This window comes from Python bivittatus, unplaced genomic scaffold, assembly GCF_059951505.1.
Source record: "Python bivittatus isolate LINGU-HERP-01145 unplaced genomic scaffold, Pbiv_v1 ctg000160_np1212, whole genome shotgun sequence".
NCBI classification, from domain to species: Eukaryota; Metazoa; Chordata; class Lepidosauria; order Squamata; family Pythonidae; genus Python; species Python bivittatus.
This window is the reverse complement of record NW_028277076.1, coordinates 11,584,554-11,606,287: the sequence shown is the minus strand read 5'-3', so window position 1 is coordinate 11,606,287 and position 21,734 is coordinate 11,584,554. Positions and strand designations below refer to the sequence as shown.

At 48.0% G+C, this 21,734-nt stretch overlaps 1 protein-coding gene across 1 annotated transcript in view; it reads left to right on the top strand.

Annotated features, from left to right (window-relative positions):
• The first annotated feature begins 2,569 nt into the window (after positions 1–2,569).
• Positions 2,570–21,734, top strand: part of DBH (dopamine beta-hydroxylase) — a 28,164-nt gene continuing 8,999 nt past the window's right edge. The window contains exons 1-5 of the mRNA XM_007435100.3: positions 2,570–2,914; positions 4,076–4,222; positions 6,129–6,389; positions 15,954–16,130; positions 16,975–17,077. Of these exons, the coding sequence (XP_007435162.2) occupies positions 2,570–2,914; positions 4,076–4,222; positions 6,129–6,389; positions 15,954–16,130; positions 16,975–17,077 (1,033 nt within the window). The remainder of the gene's footprint in view (positions 2,915–4,075; positions 4,223–6,128; positions 6,390–15,953; positions 16,131–16,974; positions 17,078–21,734) is intronic.

Here is a 21,734-nt window from a genome sequence, read left to right as displayed (position 1 = left end):
ACAACACCAGGCACCGCAGTGTCAGAATTTCTCTTTAGCTTTGGATCAGAGAGACTCCAAGACCAGATGCGAGGCTAAATTCACCAGGCAAAGCAAGGAAACCCTAACCCTGAATGCAGTTCGAACTTTTCCCCAGGACTTTGGCTGCCACAGTTCGTTTTTGGATGGCATTTCACCAGGAAATCCCAAGGCTGCAGGCTGTGTGAATGCACACTCCTTTTACCCAGAGGATGGCTGTGAGCACCAGCTATGTAGGCAGGGGAAGGGGAAGCAGCGTAATCCGTTTTAGCAACCATGTCATCCGCAAGCCAAGTTTTGGGTTACAGTGAAACTGCACGATCTCAGACCTTGAATTGCTTCAGTGGGTCAGAGCTGACGTAGGGGATTCCTGCCCTGGTCAGGGGTCAGGCTTAATGATCTCCAAAGTGCCATGACGTGATTCATATTGGAGCAGCTTCTTTTTCAGGCCCAGATATATCAGAGCAGCTGGGAAGAAGGGCAGCCACATGCAAAAGGCCGGAGGCAAACAGGAGGTGACTATAGAGGCCCCCAAAAGAGGAAGTCCACGGTGGGGCCGTCTCAGTGGGACATGGCTGTCTGGATGCTTCAGGCTGCCTCGATCCTTTTTCTGTTTTGGAAGCCACCCAGAGTCATTCTGTAGTCGGGGGGCTCTAAATAATTATAGTAGTAGTAGTAGTAGTAGTAGTACTACTACTACTACTACTAATAGTAATAATTACTTAGGCATGCGTATTCTGTTCAAAATGGGTTTTCTTGAGATAAACAAGGGGGAGGTGGAAAGGCCGCAGCGGGCCAAGTCCCAGCGCTACTGGAGTTTCATCAAGGCTTGGCAGGGGGGCAGGGAAGGAAAACTCCCACCAAGGCTTCCCCCGCCTGTCCTCTTTCTCACACCAAGGTGAGGAGCACCACGCTTCCATTTCCAAGGCCAGGCACTTGCAGGGTCAGGGGGTTTACCAGACCAACAGGACATCAGTTCTCCAGTAGTCTGGGCCGGAACTGGGGGCCCCTGCCCTGAAGGAGCCACTGCAGCGAGAGGAGGACCAGTGGCCGGCACAGCATCCCTCTTTCTCCGGGGCTGTTCTGGTTCAGCCAAGGCTTGTCTCGGGAGAGACTCGCATTCCCAGGGCTCCCTGGTCCTTCAGTCTTCCTGCAGCACCTCAACTGGCAGCTGATGTGGTGGGTTTCACGTTGCCGGGAGTTGGAGTGCGCAAAGCCTCCTGCTGCCTCCATCCAGCTAAAGGACTTAGAGCAACAGCCTGATGCGGAGTCCCAGCTGCTCAGACGGCAGAAGACTGAGCAATGGAAACGCTGAGGAGGAAACCTCAGGAAGGCAGCCTGCTGCACGATGTTTCTCTCTTAGACTCCAGACTGAAGAACAGAAGGGGAGCCCTCCGGTCGGCCCGCCGTGCCTGTGGATGTTCTCCCCATCTGGATCTCAGTCATGAGGAGGCCCTTTCCCACCCCTCCTTCTGGCCTGGCTCTTCCAGACAAGCCACCCTGCCAGCAGAGGAGAGGGTGAGTCTTCCTCTCTTTGGGTTCATCCAGGACCAGCATTCTGGGGTGGACCTCAGGCAAAAGCCTCCAGCACCTGCTCTGCACTGCACTGACCCCCTCTTCCAAGGGCCAGCAGGGAGAGGTGCCCGGAGCTGGGTGGGCACCAAGACACACCGGGGGCTAAGTCTTGTTGGGATGGGGGCAGGAGAGGCCCAAGGAGATCCAGCTTCGGTCTCCCTCAGCTGGAAATGAACACTTCCAGCTGCCTACATTTTTCATTCGGTTGAAGTCAAGGTGCTACCAAATGCTCCTTGGAACTCTGGCCTGGGTGCTTACCTTTCCTCTTGGTGAGCTTTCCCCCCTGCACGCACATATTCTCAATGTACAATAAGCATGTCACACAAGAAGAAGAGCCGAAGGAATTGAGTGTTGGAGGCAATGAGAAATTTGCTTCTGCATAGACCACGTAACGCACTTCGCATCTGCTGCCCTTCACATCCTGCCTATAGTGGAGAGAGGCTATTGCAAATTCTGAGGCATTTAGGGTTTGGCTTAAGGGCATGTCTCTCCAGTCATGGGGTGGGTTCTGGGGAGAGATCCCAGTCTCTCTGATATTAGCACACCCCAGTGAGACTTTCTGGCCAGTCAACAGTTCCCCAAAAGTCCCATGTCTGGCTCTATTTTGTGGGAAGGAAGAGAACAGCAGGGAGACGAAGCACACGCAGGGTTTGCAGACAAGCCAACTTCCAGGCCAGCTTTTCAGAAAGCATTAAGAGGACATTAAAAAAGAAAAAAAACACTATCCAGTCCAGTTAAATTCCCACTGATGATGTCCACAAACAATTAAAGGCGATTAGAGACAAGCAGAAAGTGGTAAGCGTTGGGGCCAGGGGGAGGAGGGGGAGGAGGAGGAGGACACGAGAAGGGCTGTTCAATGGCCCAATTCAATTTTCCCTCCGCAAAATGCAATTAAGGGCAATGAACGATCCAGTTGCCAGGAGGGTCTGTCAATAAATGGGAAGAGCCGAGGGCCGCCCTGCTTTCTGTTGCAAGAATGCCAGGCTCTGGGAGGAGGCCGAAGGGAGCCGCCTGCCCTGCACTCAGGCTCCGTGAAGCGGCATCAATGTATTTCACCCTGCTCGCCGTCTTCCTGGTCATCTTGGTGGTTGCCCTCCAAGGCACTGAGCCAAGGGAGGACTTCCCGTATCGAGTGCCCCTGGACCCTCAAGGCCTCCTGGAGCTATCCTGGAACGTCAGCTATCGTCTGGAAGAGGTGCATTTCCAGATCGTGGCCAAGGAGCTGAGATACGGGTTTCTCTTTGGCATGTCGGAGCGAGGAGGCTTTCAGGAGGCAGATCTAGCTGTCCTGTGGAGTGACGGGCTCCAGTTCTATTTCGCGGTATGTGAGCAAATGAGCCGGCCCCTCTGCGGAGCGCAAACCCAGGACCTCTTCCTGCATTAGGGCCTCCATCTATCCTGACATGAAATAGCCTTATGGGACCACGTAGAGTTTCAAAGAAGTGGGGAGCATTGCTCCAGGGTTACTTCCTTCATTGGTCATTGAGAGCACCTGGGGTGGGAACCAGGCTGGCCACCCGGAAACAGACTCTGGGAAGTCCTCCTGTGTTTTAAGACGTGAGCGAAGGAATAGTCCACGTTTGTTAGGGATGATCTTAAGACCACGCTGAATGGCCTTGAGGTTAATATTCATCATGGTTTTATTCTTGGTTTAACTCATTGTTACTTATGTCAACTGCAGTTGAAACCAGATTCTTGGGTTTTATCTTTTAGCATGAGTTTGGCAGTTTTGAATTTAGTCATCTCGCACTAATTGGTCCCTTTGCCTCTTATTCTATCAAGATCATTTTTGTTACACTGAGGAGAGCTACACCACAGGCCACCCAAGCCTGGGGAAAGCCCCTTAGGAGGCCGATGCTGACAAGGAAAAGGTCCGTGTGGGTGTGGCCCGCCCCAGAGCCAAAGAAAGACCAGGCCAGGCCACCCCCAGTGCTAGTGGCTCTGCTTAGCTATTCATTTGGGCATTGCCTTGAACTGGCATGAAATATGTTCCATGTGTGCACAACATACAGAGACGCCCCCAAAGACATATTTCTCTCGCTTATTTTGTTTCCTATTGTGAAACAAAATCCACAAAGAGGTAATGAGGTGCTTCCAAGCTAAGTACAGTGGGTGGAACTTGCTTGCTGGAAGCAACACCCAGGGCCAGATTTAGGCACAAGCGAAACAGGTGACGGCTTAGGGCCTCACAAAATTTCAGAACATCAGTTTTCTGATTTTGCAGATGAGTTCACCACTCTTCAGATTCTTCTATAAATGTTAAGTCGGCTGGCCCTGAGGCAAACACATGTTTTCCCGTTTTTTGTGGCAATCCAAGGTCCTGTTTTGGTACACACCTTAGAGAGACCTTCAGGGGTCTGCAAGCTTTATATAGCTGCCTCGCCAAGTCTAAGTCCGGCACCGGACCCCTTACCTGGACCGCAGTGTGCCCTTGGTCTCTGTCCTCTGAAATGCGACATGTTGGTTGTTGTTTCATCTGCAGGATGCCTGGAGCGATCAAGACGCACAGCTGCACATGGATCCCCAGCAGAACTACAAGCTCCTGGGGGCGCGAAGAACGGCCGGAGGTCTCTCCCTCCTCTTTAAGAGGCCTTTTGTCACCTGTGACCCAAAGGATTATCTTATCGAGGTAGAACCTTTGGCCACCTTGCTGCTTCATAAACAGTTTTGAGAAAGAGCTGCCCCACATCCGGGGGTTAGAATAATGCAGGGAGGCAGAATTTCCCAAAAATGCTTTGTTCTGCAACATCCAATTTTATATTTTCTAATGGAAATGAAAACATCAAGTTTGAATTACTGAACATTATTTTTTAAATCTCCCTTTTCCTAATTTTTTAAAAAAGTAATTCCTTGGTTTTCCCAGAACAGTTTAGGAGGGTAACTCTTGCCTGTTGACCTTCCAGGCTGTTGACCATTGACGTCCATTTAACAAGGCTCACAGCAGCCCAAAGCAGCCCAAATCTCAGTACTGGGAAGGGAGAGGAGAGGAGAGGAGAGGAGAGGAGAGGAGAGGAGAGGAGAGGAGAGGAGAGGAGAGGAGAGGAGAGGGAGGGGAGGGGAGGGGAGGGGAGAAGGAAAAAACACAGAGAGAAATAATGCTGCAATGCCAAATTTTGTGGCATCGTTCACACAAAAATGCTCAAATATTTTAGAGAGGGCCTGTCACAAGTCTCTCTCCTCACAATGCTGTTGGGGCGTGGAGGGGGGACAGTGTTTCTTAGTAGTGCCCCCCACTTTATGGAACACTCCCCCCAAGGTATGGATAGCCCCAACTCTGTAGCTATTTCACAAATACAGGTACTCCCTGTTTAGTGACCACAGTTGGGACCAGCAACTTGGTTGTTAAACAAAGCAGTCACTAAGTGAAACCAGAACTGTGCTTATGATCTTACTTCAGCTTTTCTTTGCCTTACAGACCTGCGAAGGTTGTAAATGCAAGGACTGGTTACAAAGTTACTGTTTCATCACCATCATAACTGCAAACAGTTGCTAAATGAGTCAGTTGCTTAACAAGGACTATCTGTAGGGCAAAACAGCATCATTAGAAGTTAAGTGAATGGTGCCTTTGATGTACTGGGATTTGTGGTTGATATGTTTTTAGTGTGGGGGGGATTTTGTTGTACCCCTCTTAGAGTCCATTAGGATTGGGGTAAGCTATAAATATTGTAAAAACAACAAACGTCAATCAATCAATCAATCAAATAAATAAATAAATAAATAAATATGAAGCTTAATCTGAATCAGCCCACATTATACCATCAATAAACCAAAAAGGCTAAGTTCCCAAAACAGTTTAAACCTAAAAACATCCCCAGTGTTAACACCAAGCAAGGTAAGTTGTGCAAATGGGTCTCATAGTCAGCTGTCTTAACATTTATAGAAAAATCTAAACAGTAATGCTGCTAAATTTTTTTAAAATTATATTCTTTAAATTTAAAAACGTTGAAAGTTTATAATTTAAGTTGTAATTTCCATGTGCTCATTTGGGTTCAGCATTTTTTAATTTCAGTTAAGACCAAACAGTTGCCTTTGACTGGGCCCAAATTTAAGGAACTTTTATGGCAAACATACAATTAGAACAGTAATTGAAATCCATTGTTTATGAGATTCATCCTTATGAGCTCTGTAGTAAAAAACAGACTGATGGCTGTCCTTTGTAATTTGATTGTGCTGTGGCTTAATTGGCAGTTACTATGTTACATTCCATGTTTTATGATGTAGCCTTAAGGTGATTAGACTGCAACTGGAATTCTTTTTAGTGTTGTGCTGATTTCCATGATGGTGCTTGTTACACAGAATGCTATCACAGGACTTTGGTTAAATTAGCCTTTCAGTCGTTGGGGTCGGATTATCCTTCCAACCCAAGGAAGCATTCTTCAGACCCCACACACATATTGGCACTCCTTTCTTTCTGAGCTTCCTCCAGTCAGCAACCAAGAGCACCATGACTGACCTAAACCAGGGCACCCAGTCTTTTACTTGGCAGCATAAACAGGGCGGCTCACTGATAAAGTGCTTGGTGACTTCAATTCCAGGATGGAACTGTGCATCTTATTTATGGCATTTTGGAGAAGCCAACTCCATCCCTTCAAGCCATCAATGTTTCTGCTCTCCTCCGGAAGGGACTGCAGTGGGTGCAACTACTGAAACCTAAGATCAGGGTTCCCCAACTGCCTGGGGATCTGAAGACCATGGAGATCCGAGTCCCTGATGTGACCATACCCCACAAGGAGACCACATACTGGTGCTACATGACTGAACTTCCAGATGGCTTTGAAAAGCATCATATTATCATGGTGAGTAGAAGGACTGTTCCCCGCCCCCCTGTCCCCAAACCTACCCCCTTAGGGAAGTCAGGAATCTCCTCTTTGCTGCATAAATCATAGGCCTCTGTTCTGTCCTCTTCAGCTACACCCAGTTGATCTCAACTCTGCCCAAAGTCCCCATGATTCTGCCTTGGCTGGTTCCATTCCTGCTTCATCAGTGTCTTCACAGGAGGCTACTTTTATCTTTTTTTTTTCAAGTCATTTTATTAAAGATTATAATTACAATAGTAAAAACTAATACAAACTAAAAGAAAGATAGAAAAATAGAAAGTAAAAAGTGCAAAGGGGAAAAAAAAAAGAAAACGTATAAGGTATAGAAAGAAAAAAGAAAAGTAAGAATATTGTAAAGAAAAAGAAAAGAAATATATAAAGAAGTGACTTCCAACCTTCATCTCAACAAGTATTAACAATTTTAATAACTTTTCACCTCCTCTTACATTACAACAAATGATCTCTTCCTCCCATATTCCATCTCTTATCTATAAACAAATCCATAAAGCATCGCCATTCCAGTCCTGGTGTCAGCAAAAGTCCATTAAGGGTTATCAGAAATAACAACATATTGATTTTTAACCTTGATCAAATAAATCAACTTTACTTCCTTTTACTTGTAACAACCTTAACCTTTAGTCCATTCAAATAATGTCGTAGAACTTGATTTCTTTTCATTTCTTCTTTGTCCCTTCTCACGAGATTCTTCAAAGCTTTAACAAATCTCTTTTGTAAGTCCAATATAGAAAAATTATCCAGGTCACTCTCTTGGTTTATTGTTTGTATATCCCCTTTAATTATTAAAACATCAGCCAGTTTCTTTTGTATGTCCAGGGTAACATCTCTTTCCATGTCATTTTGTAGCCTGGCATTTGTAAATCCACTTTCAACTCATCCTCTGTCTTGTCAGATAAAACATGTTCCATAACATCTTTTAGACACAGTCTATCCATAGAGACATATATCGCTGTTGACATTGTTAATATTAACTTCTGACTCTGTTTTTCAAAAGTATCCTTCATTATTTCCAGTGTTAGAATATTTTGCGCCATTCTGTAACTGTTAGTCAAGTGTATGTGTTCTTCTCCTTTAATTGAAATCTTTAGTTCCCTCTAGTGTCCAATTTTTAAAATCTTATCTTATTATGTTTTTTTTAAATTAAAACAAAGCATTTTCCCACAGGAAGGATTCTTTATAACTAACTCCAAAATCTTATTTCAAATTTATCTGAACCCTTAGTACATTTGTAGCATTCTAAAATCAAAGTTTTAATCAACCTTTTGCTGTTTATTTAGAAAAAAAAAAAATAAGTTCTTAAGCTTGTAACTTTCTTCCGTTAAGGACTGGAGGTAAACTCACTTGGTGCTTTCAAATTTGTCCATCCAAAGGTTTCTAATAACTGAAAAGTAGTTAACGAGCAATTTCCAAAAATGATTAGAAAAGGAAGTATGCAAACTCAGTGTCCTTTTAAAGGTGCCAAGCGCAGTTTGAGCAAGATGACTATTCCCTCATCTCCCAGAGCACTAAACCCGCCAGAGACCACTGTCTTGCGGTCTCCTCACAAGGAGCAGCTGTCTGGAGCACTTGGGGGCAATCTCAAGTGCTCTCCTTGTCTGTAGAGGAATTATCGAAGAGCTGGTCTCCTCCCTGGCTCTTTGTTCTTCACTGCGGTTGTCAGCTCTGCTTTTCAAGGAGGCGTCTTCAGTGCGCCATTCTTCCACAGAAGGCTACTTTTATCCTGGTCTCCAGTCTCTTCAGGCCTCGTTTCCTATTCTCTCTATATGCTTTGCCCCAGGTAGCCTCCTCACTGCCCACAGGGACAGTGCCCACCATGGCTTTTGCGGCAAGGGCCTCTTTGGCATTTCTGCACTATCATTACCTCAGGCTTGGCACTGAGGCCTGGGGCGCAACTCACCCCTTCATTCTGAGGGCAGCTCCATCCAGCTGTTCTTCAGCCTCAGAGCTGTAATTTTATTTTTCCCTTGCCTTTTAAATTCAGGCTTAAATGACAAGCCTGCAGCCCTTCCTCAAGCTCTTGCTGTGCTTTCTTGTTTCTTGTCTGGGTAAGAGGGGCAGATTAGTCAGTGTTCATTTCACATTTTCCAGTCTTAACATTGCAGCATCCCACTTCTGCATCAGTTTATAACACATATACAAATCAAGTGGCACAAAAACATCATACCTGTTTCTGTACATTTCTCCTAAAATATGTTCTTATTCAATTTTGTTTAAAATATGTTCATTTTCATGAACATATAATGCATGTTGGATAATATTTCTCTAATATTGTGCTATTTCTATATGCACAACTGGAAAACTGCACTGAAAAAGTTAGAAAAGTATAGCCATTTTTTCAGTATGTTCAGAAGATAGAAACTCACATTAAATGTGGAGTTCACTGCAAACTGACTTTGTGTTGGGGATGAGAGGAATATTGTCTTCAATGAAGCCACTAATATTTATAATATTTTTCTCACTGTTTCTTCTCTTGGTCCCATTTCAGATTGAAGGTTATGCTATTTCGTTACTTAACAATTTCACTTGAGCTCTTAAAGTAGCAGAATTGGGTATCCTGAGCCCTCCTGACAGTCTGCCTCAACCAGCTCTGTCCACCATGGGGAATAAAAGGAAGGGTGTCCCTTTATTGGATAGTCACTGGCCTCCCAAGTCTCTTGAAATAAAAGCATTTCAAATGTAGTGAAAAAACTCACAAAACCAGGGTCTCTGGATCTGGGACATCACTCTGCAATGTTCCAGGACAGGAACCTCAGCAGGGTCCTCGAGCCACTGCCAGAGAAATGGCTCCCTGCAGATGCTGATGGGGCAGGGGGTTAAGGTCAGCAGCAGACACCTGCAAGCATCATAAGGAGCTGGGCAGGTTTGTGGGGGTTCATCGTTGCTGGCTTCAGTTGATCCGAAGGCTGCCGGGCTCCAGAATGACTCTGGGCAGCTTACAACTTAAAACAGAAAAGCAGTAACAATGGAATGAGGCACCTGGGCAACACCGATAGGGCTCTACAACCTCCCTACCCGAGTGTTTGCACACTGTTTGCACTAAAAAAAAGCAACAACAACAAAGAGAAAGAAAGAAAGAAAGAAAGAAAGAAAGAAAGAAAGAAAGAAAGAAAGAAAGAAAGAAAGAAAGAAAGAAAACAAATGCACCTGAGTCAAAATCCTTTTCTCTGGTTTGATTGCTTAGGTTTGTAGAAAATCCTTACAATATTGATAAAACCCTTATAATATTCCACCGTTCACAGTGTAAGGTTTACCTCGTTCGTCCCAGAGAAACTCTTGTGACACGTGTTCAGGAAAGAAGTTTACTCAAGTGTAACATAAGTAAGTACAGACAAAGCCAGGATTCGCTTGGCACATCTTACAATGTATTTTATAGCTTCCCCGTTCCCGCGTTTTGCCCTGTTGCTTAGTTACAGATTACCCGCAGTAATCCCCCCTCAACCAAATGGCAGATTCAGTCCGTGCTTTTGTCTTTCTGATTGCCGTCTATGGGTTGTGCTGTTGTTGCCTTTGCTGGGTTTTCCTGTTTGCGCACAAAGCCGGGAGTTCTCGATTGCTTCGCTTCTGAGCCTCTGCGCGTTCCTTTGTCTCCAGTGCTCGAGGGAAGCCGGCGCTGATACAAAGTATCCGCTTGCGGTTTGAGTTAAGCGCCGCCACCTGCCGGTAATCAGTTCATGGTTCCACTTCCCCTTTTCCTCTGCTTGTGCCTGGGCGGCGAAATTGACTTAGGCGATGCTGAGCGGTGCCTTCGCCGTATCGGGCCGTGCCGGCTGAATCTGACACACAGAACCGAGGATCCGCTTAGAGCAGGAACCCACTCACCCACCCCCAAAGGCGAAAATCTCTGGGAGGCGACCCTGCCCTTCTTCCACCACTGCACGGCGTGGACGACCCGAACCCGGAGAAACGGCTGCTAATGGCAGCCCATTGGTGCTTGCCTGCTCTTGGCGTCAGTTAAGGACAGGCCCGTCCCGCTCGCACTCCCACCAGTTTGACTGCCTCGCTCCCTTTCGCCTGCATGCAGTCAGGCCGTGGACGGAAAGATGGGAAGGGGTGCCTTGCCTTTGCCTTTCTGACGCCTTGCAGCCTCGTGCATCGTCCTTGCAGCAGTGAGACCATATTCAAGGCTGGCAGGACCTGTACACAATCCAGCAGGAGAGTCAAAGCTGACATGGGAAGGTCCATCAGACAGGAGGGCGCTTTCGGCAAACATCCCGAGTTGTCAGCAGTACAGAGGGATTAGACAAACCCAGACCCCTCGTGCTTGCAAGGAAGGGAGGGGCAAGCGGACCCTTGGCTGATTTCAAAGCCCCTCCTGCCCACAGAACCGTCCTTGAAAAGGAGCACATGCAAGGCATGGATTTATAAGTAAGGGGTTGGTGGAAAAAGAGCCCCCCCCCCAGAGCATGGGGTCATGGAGTTCCTTGTTCTGGGTGTACAAGCAATCAGCTCATTTTACCCCTGCCCACTCCCTGTCACAGCTTTGTGGCTGACGTACGCGGACAGGTGCCAGGTCAGCCTCAAAGGACACTGGCCTCTCAAGCCCCACTGCCTGCTTGCTCTCCTCATTGAGCAGAAGTGATGCCCATGGAAAGACCAGGAGGATCCTGTCCTGCTTAGACTGGTTTCTTCAGTGCTGGCACTGATGCTCTCACTGGGCCACAGGGAGCATACAGTGGGGCAGAAAAGTATTTAGTCAGCCACCAATTGTGCAGGTTCTCCCACTTAAAAAGATGGGAGAGGCCTGTAATTTTCATCATAGGTATACCTCAACTATGAGAAACAAAATGGGGGGAAAAATCCAGAAAATCACATTGTCTGATTTTTAAAGAATTTATTTGCAAATCATGGTGGAAAATAAGTATTTGGTCAATATCAAAAGTTCATCTCAATACTTTGTTATATATCCTTTGTTGGCAATGACAGAGGTCAAACGTTTTCTGTAAGTCTTCACAAGGTTTTCACACACTGTTGCTGGTATTTTGGCCCATTCCTCCATGCAGACCTCCTCTAGAGCAGTGATGTTTTGGGGCTGTCGCTGGGCAACACAGACTTTCAACTCCCTCCGAAGGTTTTCCATGGGGTTGAGATCTGGAGACTGGCTAGGCCACCCCAGGACCTTGAAATGCTTCTTACGAAGCCACTCCTTCGTTGCCCGGGTGATGTGTTTGGGATCATTGTCATGCTGAAAGACCCAGCCACGTTTCATCTTCAATGCCCTTGCTGATGGAAGGAGGTGTTCACTCAAAATCTCACGATACATGGCCCCATTCATTCTTTCCTTTACCAGTCGTCCTGGTCCCTTTGCAGAAAAACAGCCCCAAAGCATGATGTTTCCACCCCCATGCTTCACAGTAGGTATGGTGTTCTTTGGATGCAACTCAGCATTCTCTCTCCTCCAAACACAACAACTTGAGTTTAGACCAAAACATTCTACTTTGGTTTCATCTGACCATATGACATTCTCCCAATCCTCTTCTGGATCATCCAAATGCTCTCTAGCAAACTTCAGACGGGCCCGGACATGTACTGGCTTAAGCAGGGGGACACATCTGGCACTGCAGGATTTGAGTCCCTGGGGGCGTAGTGTGTTACTGATGGTAGCCTTTGTTACTTTGGTCCCAGCTCTCTGCAGGTCATTCACTAGTGTGGTTCTGGGATTTTTGCTCACCATTCTTGTGATCATTTTGACCTCTCTGCGTGGAGCCCCAGATCGAAGGAGATTATCAGTGGTCTTCTATGTCTTCCATTTTCTAATTATTGCTCCCACAGTTGATTTCTTCACACCAAGCTGCTTGCCTATTGCAGATTCAGTCTTCCCAGCCTGGTGCAGGTCTACAATTTTGTTTCTGGTGTCCTTCGACAGCTCTTTGGTCTTGGCCATAGTGGAGTTTGGAGTGTGACTGTTTGAGGTTGTGGACAGGTGTCTTTTATACTGATAACAAGGTCAAACAGGTGCCATTACTACAGGTAACGAGTGGAGGACAGAGGAGCCTCTTAAAGAAGTAGTTACAGGTCTGTGAAAGCCAGACATCTTGCTTGTTTGTAGGTGACCAAATACTTATTTTCCACCATGACTTGCAAATAAATTCTTTAAAAATCAGACAATGTGATTTTCTGGATTTTTTCCCCCATTTTGTCTCTCATAGTTGAGGTATACCTATGATGAAAATTACAGGCCTCTCTCATCTTTTTAAGTGGGAGAACTTGCACAATTGGTGGCTGACTAAATACTTTTTTGCCCCACTGTATAAGCTGTTCAAGGCCTGCCTTGGCTACGAAATAATGAGGCCAACTCATTTTAGGACCTCTCTCTGAGCAGGTGGGCAGCCTGTCGTCTTGGGTGGACGCCAGCCCCCTTCGTCTTCAACGGCATGGCACAGTTTGCTGCTTCCTTAAATTAATGCATTGACCTTGCTTTGCCCTGGTCTCTCCCATCTTTAAACCTAGGCTGCCTGCTTCTTCAACCCAGGTCTCAACATTCCCCATCCAGACTGGGCCTGGCCTTTAACCAGGGACAGGCCGTTCACCCCGCTTGGCCAGAGAGAACCTTTCTTGGGACCTTCTCAGTGTAGTGATCCTGCCCAGCTCATCCCCACCTGCCACAGACAGAAGGGCAGCGCTTGCCCAGGCTTCAGATGCCAGTTTGGAAATGGCTACTTCCGAAGGCTGAACATTTCTTCTTTTTTACCATTGATTCCCCCCTAGCAACAGCCTACAAGTGGGAGAAGATGGGCTGGGGCTGAGGGGGGGAGGCTGAAAGAACAGTTTGACAGGCTTTTGCCTTGTCTCCAACTGCTCTTGCTGGCTGGTGAAGCGCGGGCTGTCTTTCGGAGCAGGGCCACATGCCACAGAGTAGCCGAAGCTGGGCTGTGAGACCAATTCTGGCTGAGTTCACCCTCCCTAGGGAGGCCCACTTAGCTCCCAGGCTCCATTCATTAGAAAAGTTGCATCTCATTCACCAGGCTTTTAATTGTTAGCTGATTTTCAAATTTGTTGGCCTTAAATCTAATTTTAGAAATGAGCCTGTCCCTATAGCTCTGGACATCCACTCCCACATCACACTTGATGCTGAAGATTCCTTTATTCCAAATATCCAGACCAGAAGAGCTCTGAAGCAGTACTTAGCATTCAGTGCCCGTCTTTCCTTCTAGAGGATGATCAACAGCTACTTCAGCAGAATGCATAGAAGACGCTTGGGCCCTCATGGATCGAAGAAGCCTAAGAGCTGCTATTAAGGGGAGGTAGCAGTGTGTAGACTTGATAGGACGTCATGGGAGATGTGTTGTATTTCAGGTGCCCATATGAAAGATGTGATGGAGAGGTTACCAAAATTATTCAAACCCATCAACATTTATCCTTTCCTTTTGATCCATGTGAGGATGAATGACATGGCCAAAAGATAAAGAATTTCTGCAGGGCCTTGGGCAGCAAGGGGAAGGAACTGGGTTCCCAGGTACTCTTTTTCATCCATCCTTCCAGTTGAGGGCCACGGCACAAGAAGAGAAAACAGATTCATGGAACTGAGTTCTTACAGTCATTGGTGACAGTAACCCATGCCCCAAAACTGCTCAGCTGGACACCCTTGATGTTGAGCTGCCTATGGAGGTGACCCAGAAGCTAACGCAGCAGCTGGACCCCTGACAGGACATCTCCCACAGGCTAGGATAGCACCTTAGTTGAAATCACTGCATTGGTTGCCAGTCAGCTTCTGGGCCCCAGTCAAACTGCTGGTTATTACTATTAAAGCCCTCGATAGTGCCATTCTGGGACACCCTTGCCAGAACTGAACCTGGTCATTAGGAGAGAGCCAGCTGTAGGCCTCCTCCCTGTCAAGGCACATAAGCATGGGTCAGGTATGAGGCCTTCTCAGTGGCAGCCCCCATATTATGGAATATGCTTCCCCTGGATCTACAGACAACCTCAACCTGGCTGGCATTTCATAAACAAACTAACATAGTTTTATCCCAGTTATGTTTGGCCTTCAGTTTAGTTTTAAGAGTATATATGATGTTTCTTGGGTTTTAATTATAGGATGTTAAAGGATTACATTGAGCTTTTATTTTTGCATTTGTCCTTTGCCCCTCACTTGGTTACACCCCACTTAGAGTCCATTGGGATTGGACTGGGTTATAAAGATGCTTAAATAACTAAATAAACTTTTAATACATAAATAAATAATGCCACCGCTCCCCTTTTGGGTGGCTTCTTCCTTCATGAATTTCATCCTCCTGGGTTTCAGCAGTGTCCACTGAGTCACATGTGCCCTCCTGCGTTCAGAAGTCTAGTTCTTCCCAGTGGTCCTCTGTGCAGGTCTCTGGGGACCACCACCCCTGGCTCACATAACTTGGCTCATTTCTACCTGCATTTGTGTGCTCTTTGCTGGGTGTCTCTGTATCCTGCACACCCTCCCAGTCCTGTTCCTAGGACTTGGGGTCTCACTGTTTCCTGAGCTCTTTTCTTCCTCCCCCACAGATTCGGGTTCAAGTCCTCCAAATGAAGTTGGCAAGGGACCTTCAAACAGATTCTTCCTGAATCCAGGCCATTTCTTGCCAGGAGTCACAGCAACACGTCCGTTATCAAGGAATGCAGACTGTTCCCATTGACCCCATCCATACAGCCAGTATCCCATTCAGTCAAGATTGTAAGGTCCAAAAAATACTGTTTTTCCAGGCTTCAGGAAAGATACCTTCCACCCGTTAGGTAAATGGGAGCTTTGCAATCCATTTCAAATTAGTGAACTTCTCCCTTTGTTTAATTAAATTATTTGATCCATCAGAGTAAATCATCATCATCAACATAGTTTTTAGCCTTGGCTCCAAAATTCTTCTTGGTTGTGCAAAGGAAGGAAAAGCTCATCTCTGGCTCGTCTGTCTATTCCTTCTGCCTCTCATGACCAGCAAGAGAAAAGGTGCGAGGAGACCTTCTGCCTGTCCAGATGAGGGGTCTCTCCCATGGTGGGAGCTCAAGGCGTTGTCCTACCAGGTCTGGGTTAAGGAGCCATGTGGGGTTTTTTGTTTGCTCATTTGTTTGTTTGGGCATAGCACTTTATGGGAACACAGGGATTCACTAGGGTTTAGTGCTAAGGATGTTCTGCGAATCCAGGCAGTATGTTGTGTGAACTCAGGAAATAGGGATACTTCAGTCAACCGTGGTACAGATAACAAGTTACACGTTACATCAGCACATTTCTTAATATGTAGCTGCAGAGAGGGGGTTCAGATTGCAAGTTTCCTCATCACAATCAGTGGAATGCCTTTTTCCATTCTTGTGAATTTTCAGAGCAAAAGAGAAACCCAGGGGCTTCCATTCAACATGATTCAGTTTGAGAACAAGGAGAAACTTGGTTTGCAGAGGACTTCCAGTGTGGCCTCACAGCTGTTGGAGGGGATTTATAACCATCACAAACTGTCCGCCTTTAAAAAAATGAAATGGAGAATTTGCTTGTCCCGCAAATAGCAAAGCCCGACCCACAGGGACCTTGCTGGACCATTCGAGGTATCACTGCCTATCTCTTTTCTTCCGTAGTATGAACCGGTGATCACGGGAGGCAATGAAGCACTGGTCCATCACATGGAGGTCTTCCAGTGCGTCGCCGAGTTCCAGGCCTTCCCTCATTATAGCGGCCCATGTGATTCCAAGATGAAGCCGCAGCGCTTGAATTATTGCCGACACGTCTTGGCTGCCTGGGCGATGGGTGCGCAGGTGAGCCTCACTTCCGCTCCATCTTGTGCTTGACTCTCTTGAGGCTGGTGTTGCCAAAAGGTCAGGCAGGAACCTTGACCAAGAGCTGTGGGGGGCAGGCTGGAGAAGAGGCCTGGGGCTGGAAAGCCTTCCTGCTCTTCCGGCCTCAGACGATGCTTTCCAGAGGGTGCTGGAAAAGGACTACATTATCCATCCTGGCCTCCAGCAGCATTTTGGGTTGAGAGGACATGACCTGACTCTCTCACCAAGGAGTCCCCAGGACTGCTCGCCCCTTTGCCTCTGGAAAATTGTTTTGCTTGCTCACTTGTTCTAGTTGGGGTTCTGTGGGGGTTGGTGTTTAGGGCAATGGAAAGCTGCCCAAAGCAATGGCAGAATCCTATTTCGAAAGGTTCTGGCAATCAGGGCAGGAGGCTTATCCAATGGGGCCATTGGGTTCCTATTCCAAAATGCCCTCTTCTGGGCTCCAGGGCCTCCCTGGTGGGCTGGAACTGCTTGCTGATCAGAGCTCCCCTGTGCTGTGATAGTCTATGGTGTCTTGGAGCATCTGAGCAAGATGGCGAACCAGCAGCTCTGGGGTCACGAAGACCTACCAGTAGTCCTTGAAAGTGTTCTTGCCTCCAATCAAAAAGGAGTAGCTCTTGAATCGTGAAAGGGTCCATGAAATAGATCAAAACTGCTACAGGTTAAAAACCATTCCATCCTTTGCTAAAAGCCTGGCTAGAAGTATCAGGTGCCTTTCTGTCTGAAGGGAATGTGTTCCCAGAGAAAGACTGGGCCTGAGCTGCTGACAGAAGTCCAGCTCCACCAGGGATCACAAAGATGCTTTCCTCTCTCTTCCTCCCAGGCCTTTTACTACCCTGAAGATGCAGGGCTAGCCTTTGGAGGTCCCGGCTCCTCCAAATATTTGCGCCTGGAAGTTCACTACCATAATCCCCTGGAGCTTCAAGGTGAGCAAGACCTGTCTGGGTGCCTGTTTGTGGCAGAACTGGCTGCAGTTTGACCATGAGGCTTTTGTACCAGTAGAAAATGGGGGTCAGAGGGAGAATGGAGGGAAGAGAAGAGAGGGAGAAGGAGGTACCAATAGAAGAGAATATCTGTAGCTCAGGGTTGAATTGTAGAGTCCTTGGGGTTCTCTGAGCTTGGTTGTTTTCTTGCAGACATTTCATTACCTGACTAGGTAGCGTCAGCAGTGCTAGAAGGGAGTGAGGTTTGCTCTGTTTATATACAGTAGCTTGCTCTGTCAGTGTGGAGGGGGTATTGTTGTTGTTTTTCTTGGTAGTTCCTAGGTTAGGCTGTTGTTTACTGCCTAACCTAGGAACTACCTGTCTGAGTTGGTAGTTCCTTGATTAGGGTATTGTTTACTGCTTGATTGTTTGCCTGGTGTTAATCCTGGTGTTAGTCCCTGCTTATCTGGGTGTTGATTGCTGGCAAGGAGGTGTTCTGGTCTTTTTGTTTCCTTTCTATTGTCTCTTTTGAATAGTGTGTAGATGTTGTTTTTCTCTATGTGCCTATTGGCAGCTCATTTGTCTGAATCCCAAGCTTCCAGGAATTCCCTAGTGTTTTTGGATTTAGCTTGCTCTAGGATGCCCACAGTTTCCCAGTTGAAACTATGGTTAAGTCTGTCCATGTGTTGTGAGATTAAGGAGTTTTCATCATGTCTTCTGACTGCTAGTTGGTGTTCATGGATGCACTCTGCTATTCTGCCTGTTGTCCTACATAGCGGCTGTTACAGTCCTTACACTGTATGTTGTAGATGACTCCTGGTTTTTCTTCTTGGGCTGCTAGGTCTTTTGGTTTACTTAAGATGTGTTGGAGAGCTTTAGTTGATAACCAAAAGACCCAGTAGCCCAAGAAGGAAGAACAGGAGTCATCTGCAACATACATGTGTACAGAAGGAGGTCTCAGAGAGGAACACAAGAGGGCTTTCTTCAGGAGTGGCCTTGACAAGGAGGAACAAGGCAGCCTTCTCACAATTTATTTTATGGGCTTCCTCTTCCTTTGCCAAGGCTCCTGGGCCTCCCGCATGCCTGCATTTGGCCAGGTCACTCCTTTCATGAGGCCAGGATCACCACTCTCCTGCCAGGATAGTGGCCACCTCCCCCAAACCGAATGAAAGGAGAATCTAGCCACCTTGCAGGTGAGAAAGGGCCATGCCAGGCACTTTGCAGATGAACCTGGACTCCCAGGGGGCCACTGCGCACCCCTCCACCCCGAGAAAGCTCCCCCCATCCCTGTCGCCCTTTGGTAGCCTGGGAAGGAGGCCCCCCCTGAACTCACTCAGATGGCACCCTCCCCACTTGCGCTGTATTTTGACAGCTGGCAGGTTTAAAAAAAGAAGCACGGAGGGGCTGTGCTTATATAAACGCGGAGCTGCCTGTTCCTTGGCTCTCTGAGGGTAATTTTAGAAAAGTGCAGCATCTGTGCTGTGCTTCAGTCGTATTTCACGCCGAGGGCTGGGATGCAACCCAGCTCTAGGGAAAGGGGGCTTCTGAGTCCTTTCTTTCTGCCAATAAGGTCCCCTGTTATCCTTAGACTTTGGACGTGCCTCAGCCAAAGCGCAAGCCCACTCATGGGGTAACCAGGAGCCGGGCTTTAGGAAGAAGGAACCAGCCAGGAGCCCGTCTCTGGCAGCAGCCCCAGGGCCTCCTGAGAAGCAGTGGTGGTGCTCTGAGGGCCACCAGCAAAGTGGCCAGGGGAATGTGACAGCTGCCTCTTTCTTCCCAGCCCCACAGCCAAGGCTTGCTGGCCTGGCCGCAGCAGTATTCTCCATCCTGTGCTATGGGGTCTCCCCACAGCTGGCTGCTCCTGAGGCCAGTAGCAAGAGAGCCCCCAGCTGATTCCTGGCCCCCAGCTCATGGGCAGCTTCATAGGATCACAGCGGGAAGGCACCCAGAGCCCGAACAACTGCCAGGGCTGGATTTGCTGAAGCATTGCGGACAATCATCTGTCCAGCCTCTGTGTGAAGCCAGAGGCAACATATCACAAGGCAGTTGATTCCACTGGTCAACGGCACTTACCCGAATCGGGTTCGCCCACTGAGTCTGGTCCTGCCCTCGGGAGCGAGAGGGAATCAGTCCACCCCGCCTTCCATGTGACACCCCTTCAGATACCTGAGGCCTGCGGTTCCATTTCCCTTGTAGTTTCTTCTGCAGATCCCTGTGGGACTTGGTTTCCCATCTCCTCACTGTCTAGGTCTCCCTCCTCTGTGCTGGGAAATTCCTATGGGTGATTTTCAGTTTACTTTGCACCCAGCACACTCCCAGCTGATCCCCATATGTAGACTGGAGCAAGCACACACCCCACTCAGTTCTTGTGGGCAAAAACTTATAGTGTGACATTTGTTTATTTATTAAACGTCAAGCATCAAAAACAGTTAAGGGAGAGAGAGAAATGAACAAAGGGAAGTGATCAAAGCACAGAGCCCTCAATAACAACAATCTACCCATCGATCTATCTCTGTATCTATCTAAAAGACACACAGACCTTCCTGGAGCCCCTGGGGCTAATTAGCCTGGAGCAGCCTTTGGTTATTCCAGCCTGAACCCTCTTGGGTACATCAGGGTAGCAGAAGGAGGACATCAAGCGGAGCCTCCTCTCTTCTGCACAATGGGAGAAGCCATTTGGGGCATGGGAGGGAGGGATCCTACGCTCTCAAATTGCTCCAGGTTGACACTTCTATATGGTGAGGCCCAGAATTGGACACCGTGTTCCAAGTGGGGCTGACATCGCAGAGCAGAGGGGGACAATTAGTTCCTGTACTCTAGATTTTAAGCTCTAAGAAATTCTCTTTTTTCCAGCTATGCTTAGAGAAGTTGCGGGCGAGTCATTGAAGGGGTTCAGAGTGAATGTTAAGACAAAACTTCCTTGCCACAAGACTACTCTGACCAATGACAGAGGAAGTTGGTGGGCTCCCCTTCCCTGGTTCCATCGATGTAGGGATTTCTAATAACAGAGCCCAGAGCAGAGCAGGAGGTTCAACTCAAGGGGCTCGATGGGCCCTCCTGCCATTCTAATCGCCCACTTATGAAACAGGGGCTCCAAGCCTTTCCTCTTCCAGGGAAACCTGAGGATAATACCACAAAAGAGTATCTGGACAGGGACCTGCTGCCCAAATTATCTGAACTGTCAACTAAGGCTGGGTGCAGAGTGGAAGGCCTTCTTTGTACTGCTTTCTTGTCTGGAAAATGAAAGAAAAGAGAACAAAGGCAGAGCTTCTGATCATATTTGGCAGGGGAACAACTTCCGTTGGCCTTATCAGAACTCAGCCTCTGTTGACCACTTCCAGCTCCATGTCTCGTCCTCCCTGCTGACAATTGCCCACTTCTTTGCAAGCAGGCAAGGGGTGACCAGATTCTCTGCCACCTGGATGGCTCAGCTTTGGGTCTTAGGGAAGCTGTGCAATGGGCAGGTTTGGGTGGCAGTGGTGAGGAGGAGCTGAGGTACTCACGGAGGTCATCCTGCCCAAAGCCCCCAACCTGGAGGCAGCCCAAGATCCTCCCTCCTCTGACCTGGAGGGAACAGGCTGCTGGGACTGCTAGACGTCGCACTTGCCCTGGCAAAGGCTCCCGTTGCAGAACTTGTGTGCTCTTTTAGGGCAGAACTTCTCTAACTTTGGGTGGGGTAGGGGGGCTTTCCCCCAACTTTCTAGTTTTCAAACCCTGCTTACCTTGGGGTAGTTTGAAGAAGATCTTTCAAGCTTCAAGGAAACCTCTCCACCTACCTGGTCCTGGTTTCCCAAAATTGTGCATGATGTGACTCTGTTATGGAGGGCATCTCCTGAAAACAAGAAGGAATCTTTTTCCTTTCTACCCAAACACAAACCCAGATTCAGCCTTTAGCATGTTCCCTGGGTAGGAGTTGCAGATTATGACCCTTTACACGGAAATAGGAGCATCCTGGAGGTGGGATTTCTGACTGGCCAGGGGCACTTGGCTGACCCTCTCGCCCTTGCAGAAGGCACATGCATGTGCAGCCTCAGAAAAGTCCTTTGTCTGAAGAGATGCCCTTTGGTGTTTCTCAGAGAATTTCGTTGCTGACCTTGCTCACACCCTGGGAGGCTCACGCAGCGGGGATTAAGGCTCTGGCTTCGTCACCCCCTTTTGCTGGTGGCCACGCCTAATGTGAATCCAGCATGGTGCAACTTTCAGTGGGGCCAAGGAATCACCAAAGGAAGGGAGGGGCAAACTGCTTGGCACATGGGAGCCGTGAGACCAGCCAGTGACCATGGGCATTGCCAGGGCCCAGAAGGGCAGAAGCTGTCCTCGGCGCAACACACTCTTGGGGCGAAAGGGCCACCATAATTCCTAGGCAGCCAGGCGCTGGACCAAGAGCAGGAGCAGGAGATGCAAGGCAGGATCCATCAACAGGCCAGGCCTTCCCCAGCTCTTCCTCGGTCCCCCGTGAAGCAGCCTGAGGTCTATAGACCCCATGAGAGGCGGATGCACACTGGAGCCTGAAGGCACAGATGCCAAGGTTGGGTGGCTTCGCTGGGATTCCTGGGCCTGACCTTGGCTTTGTTAGCATTTTGTTTCTTTCTGGGCGGGTCTTGAGGCAGCCTCCAAGGGCCGTCCTGCTCAGCTTCAGCTTCACGCCCCAAAACGTGAT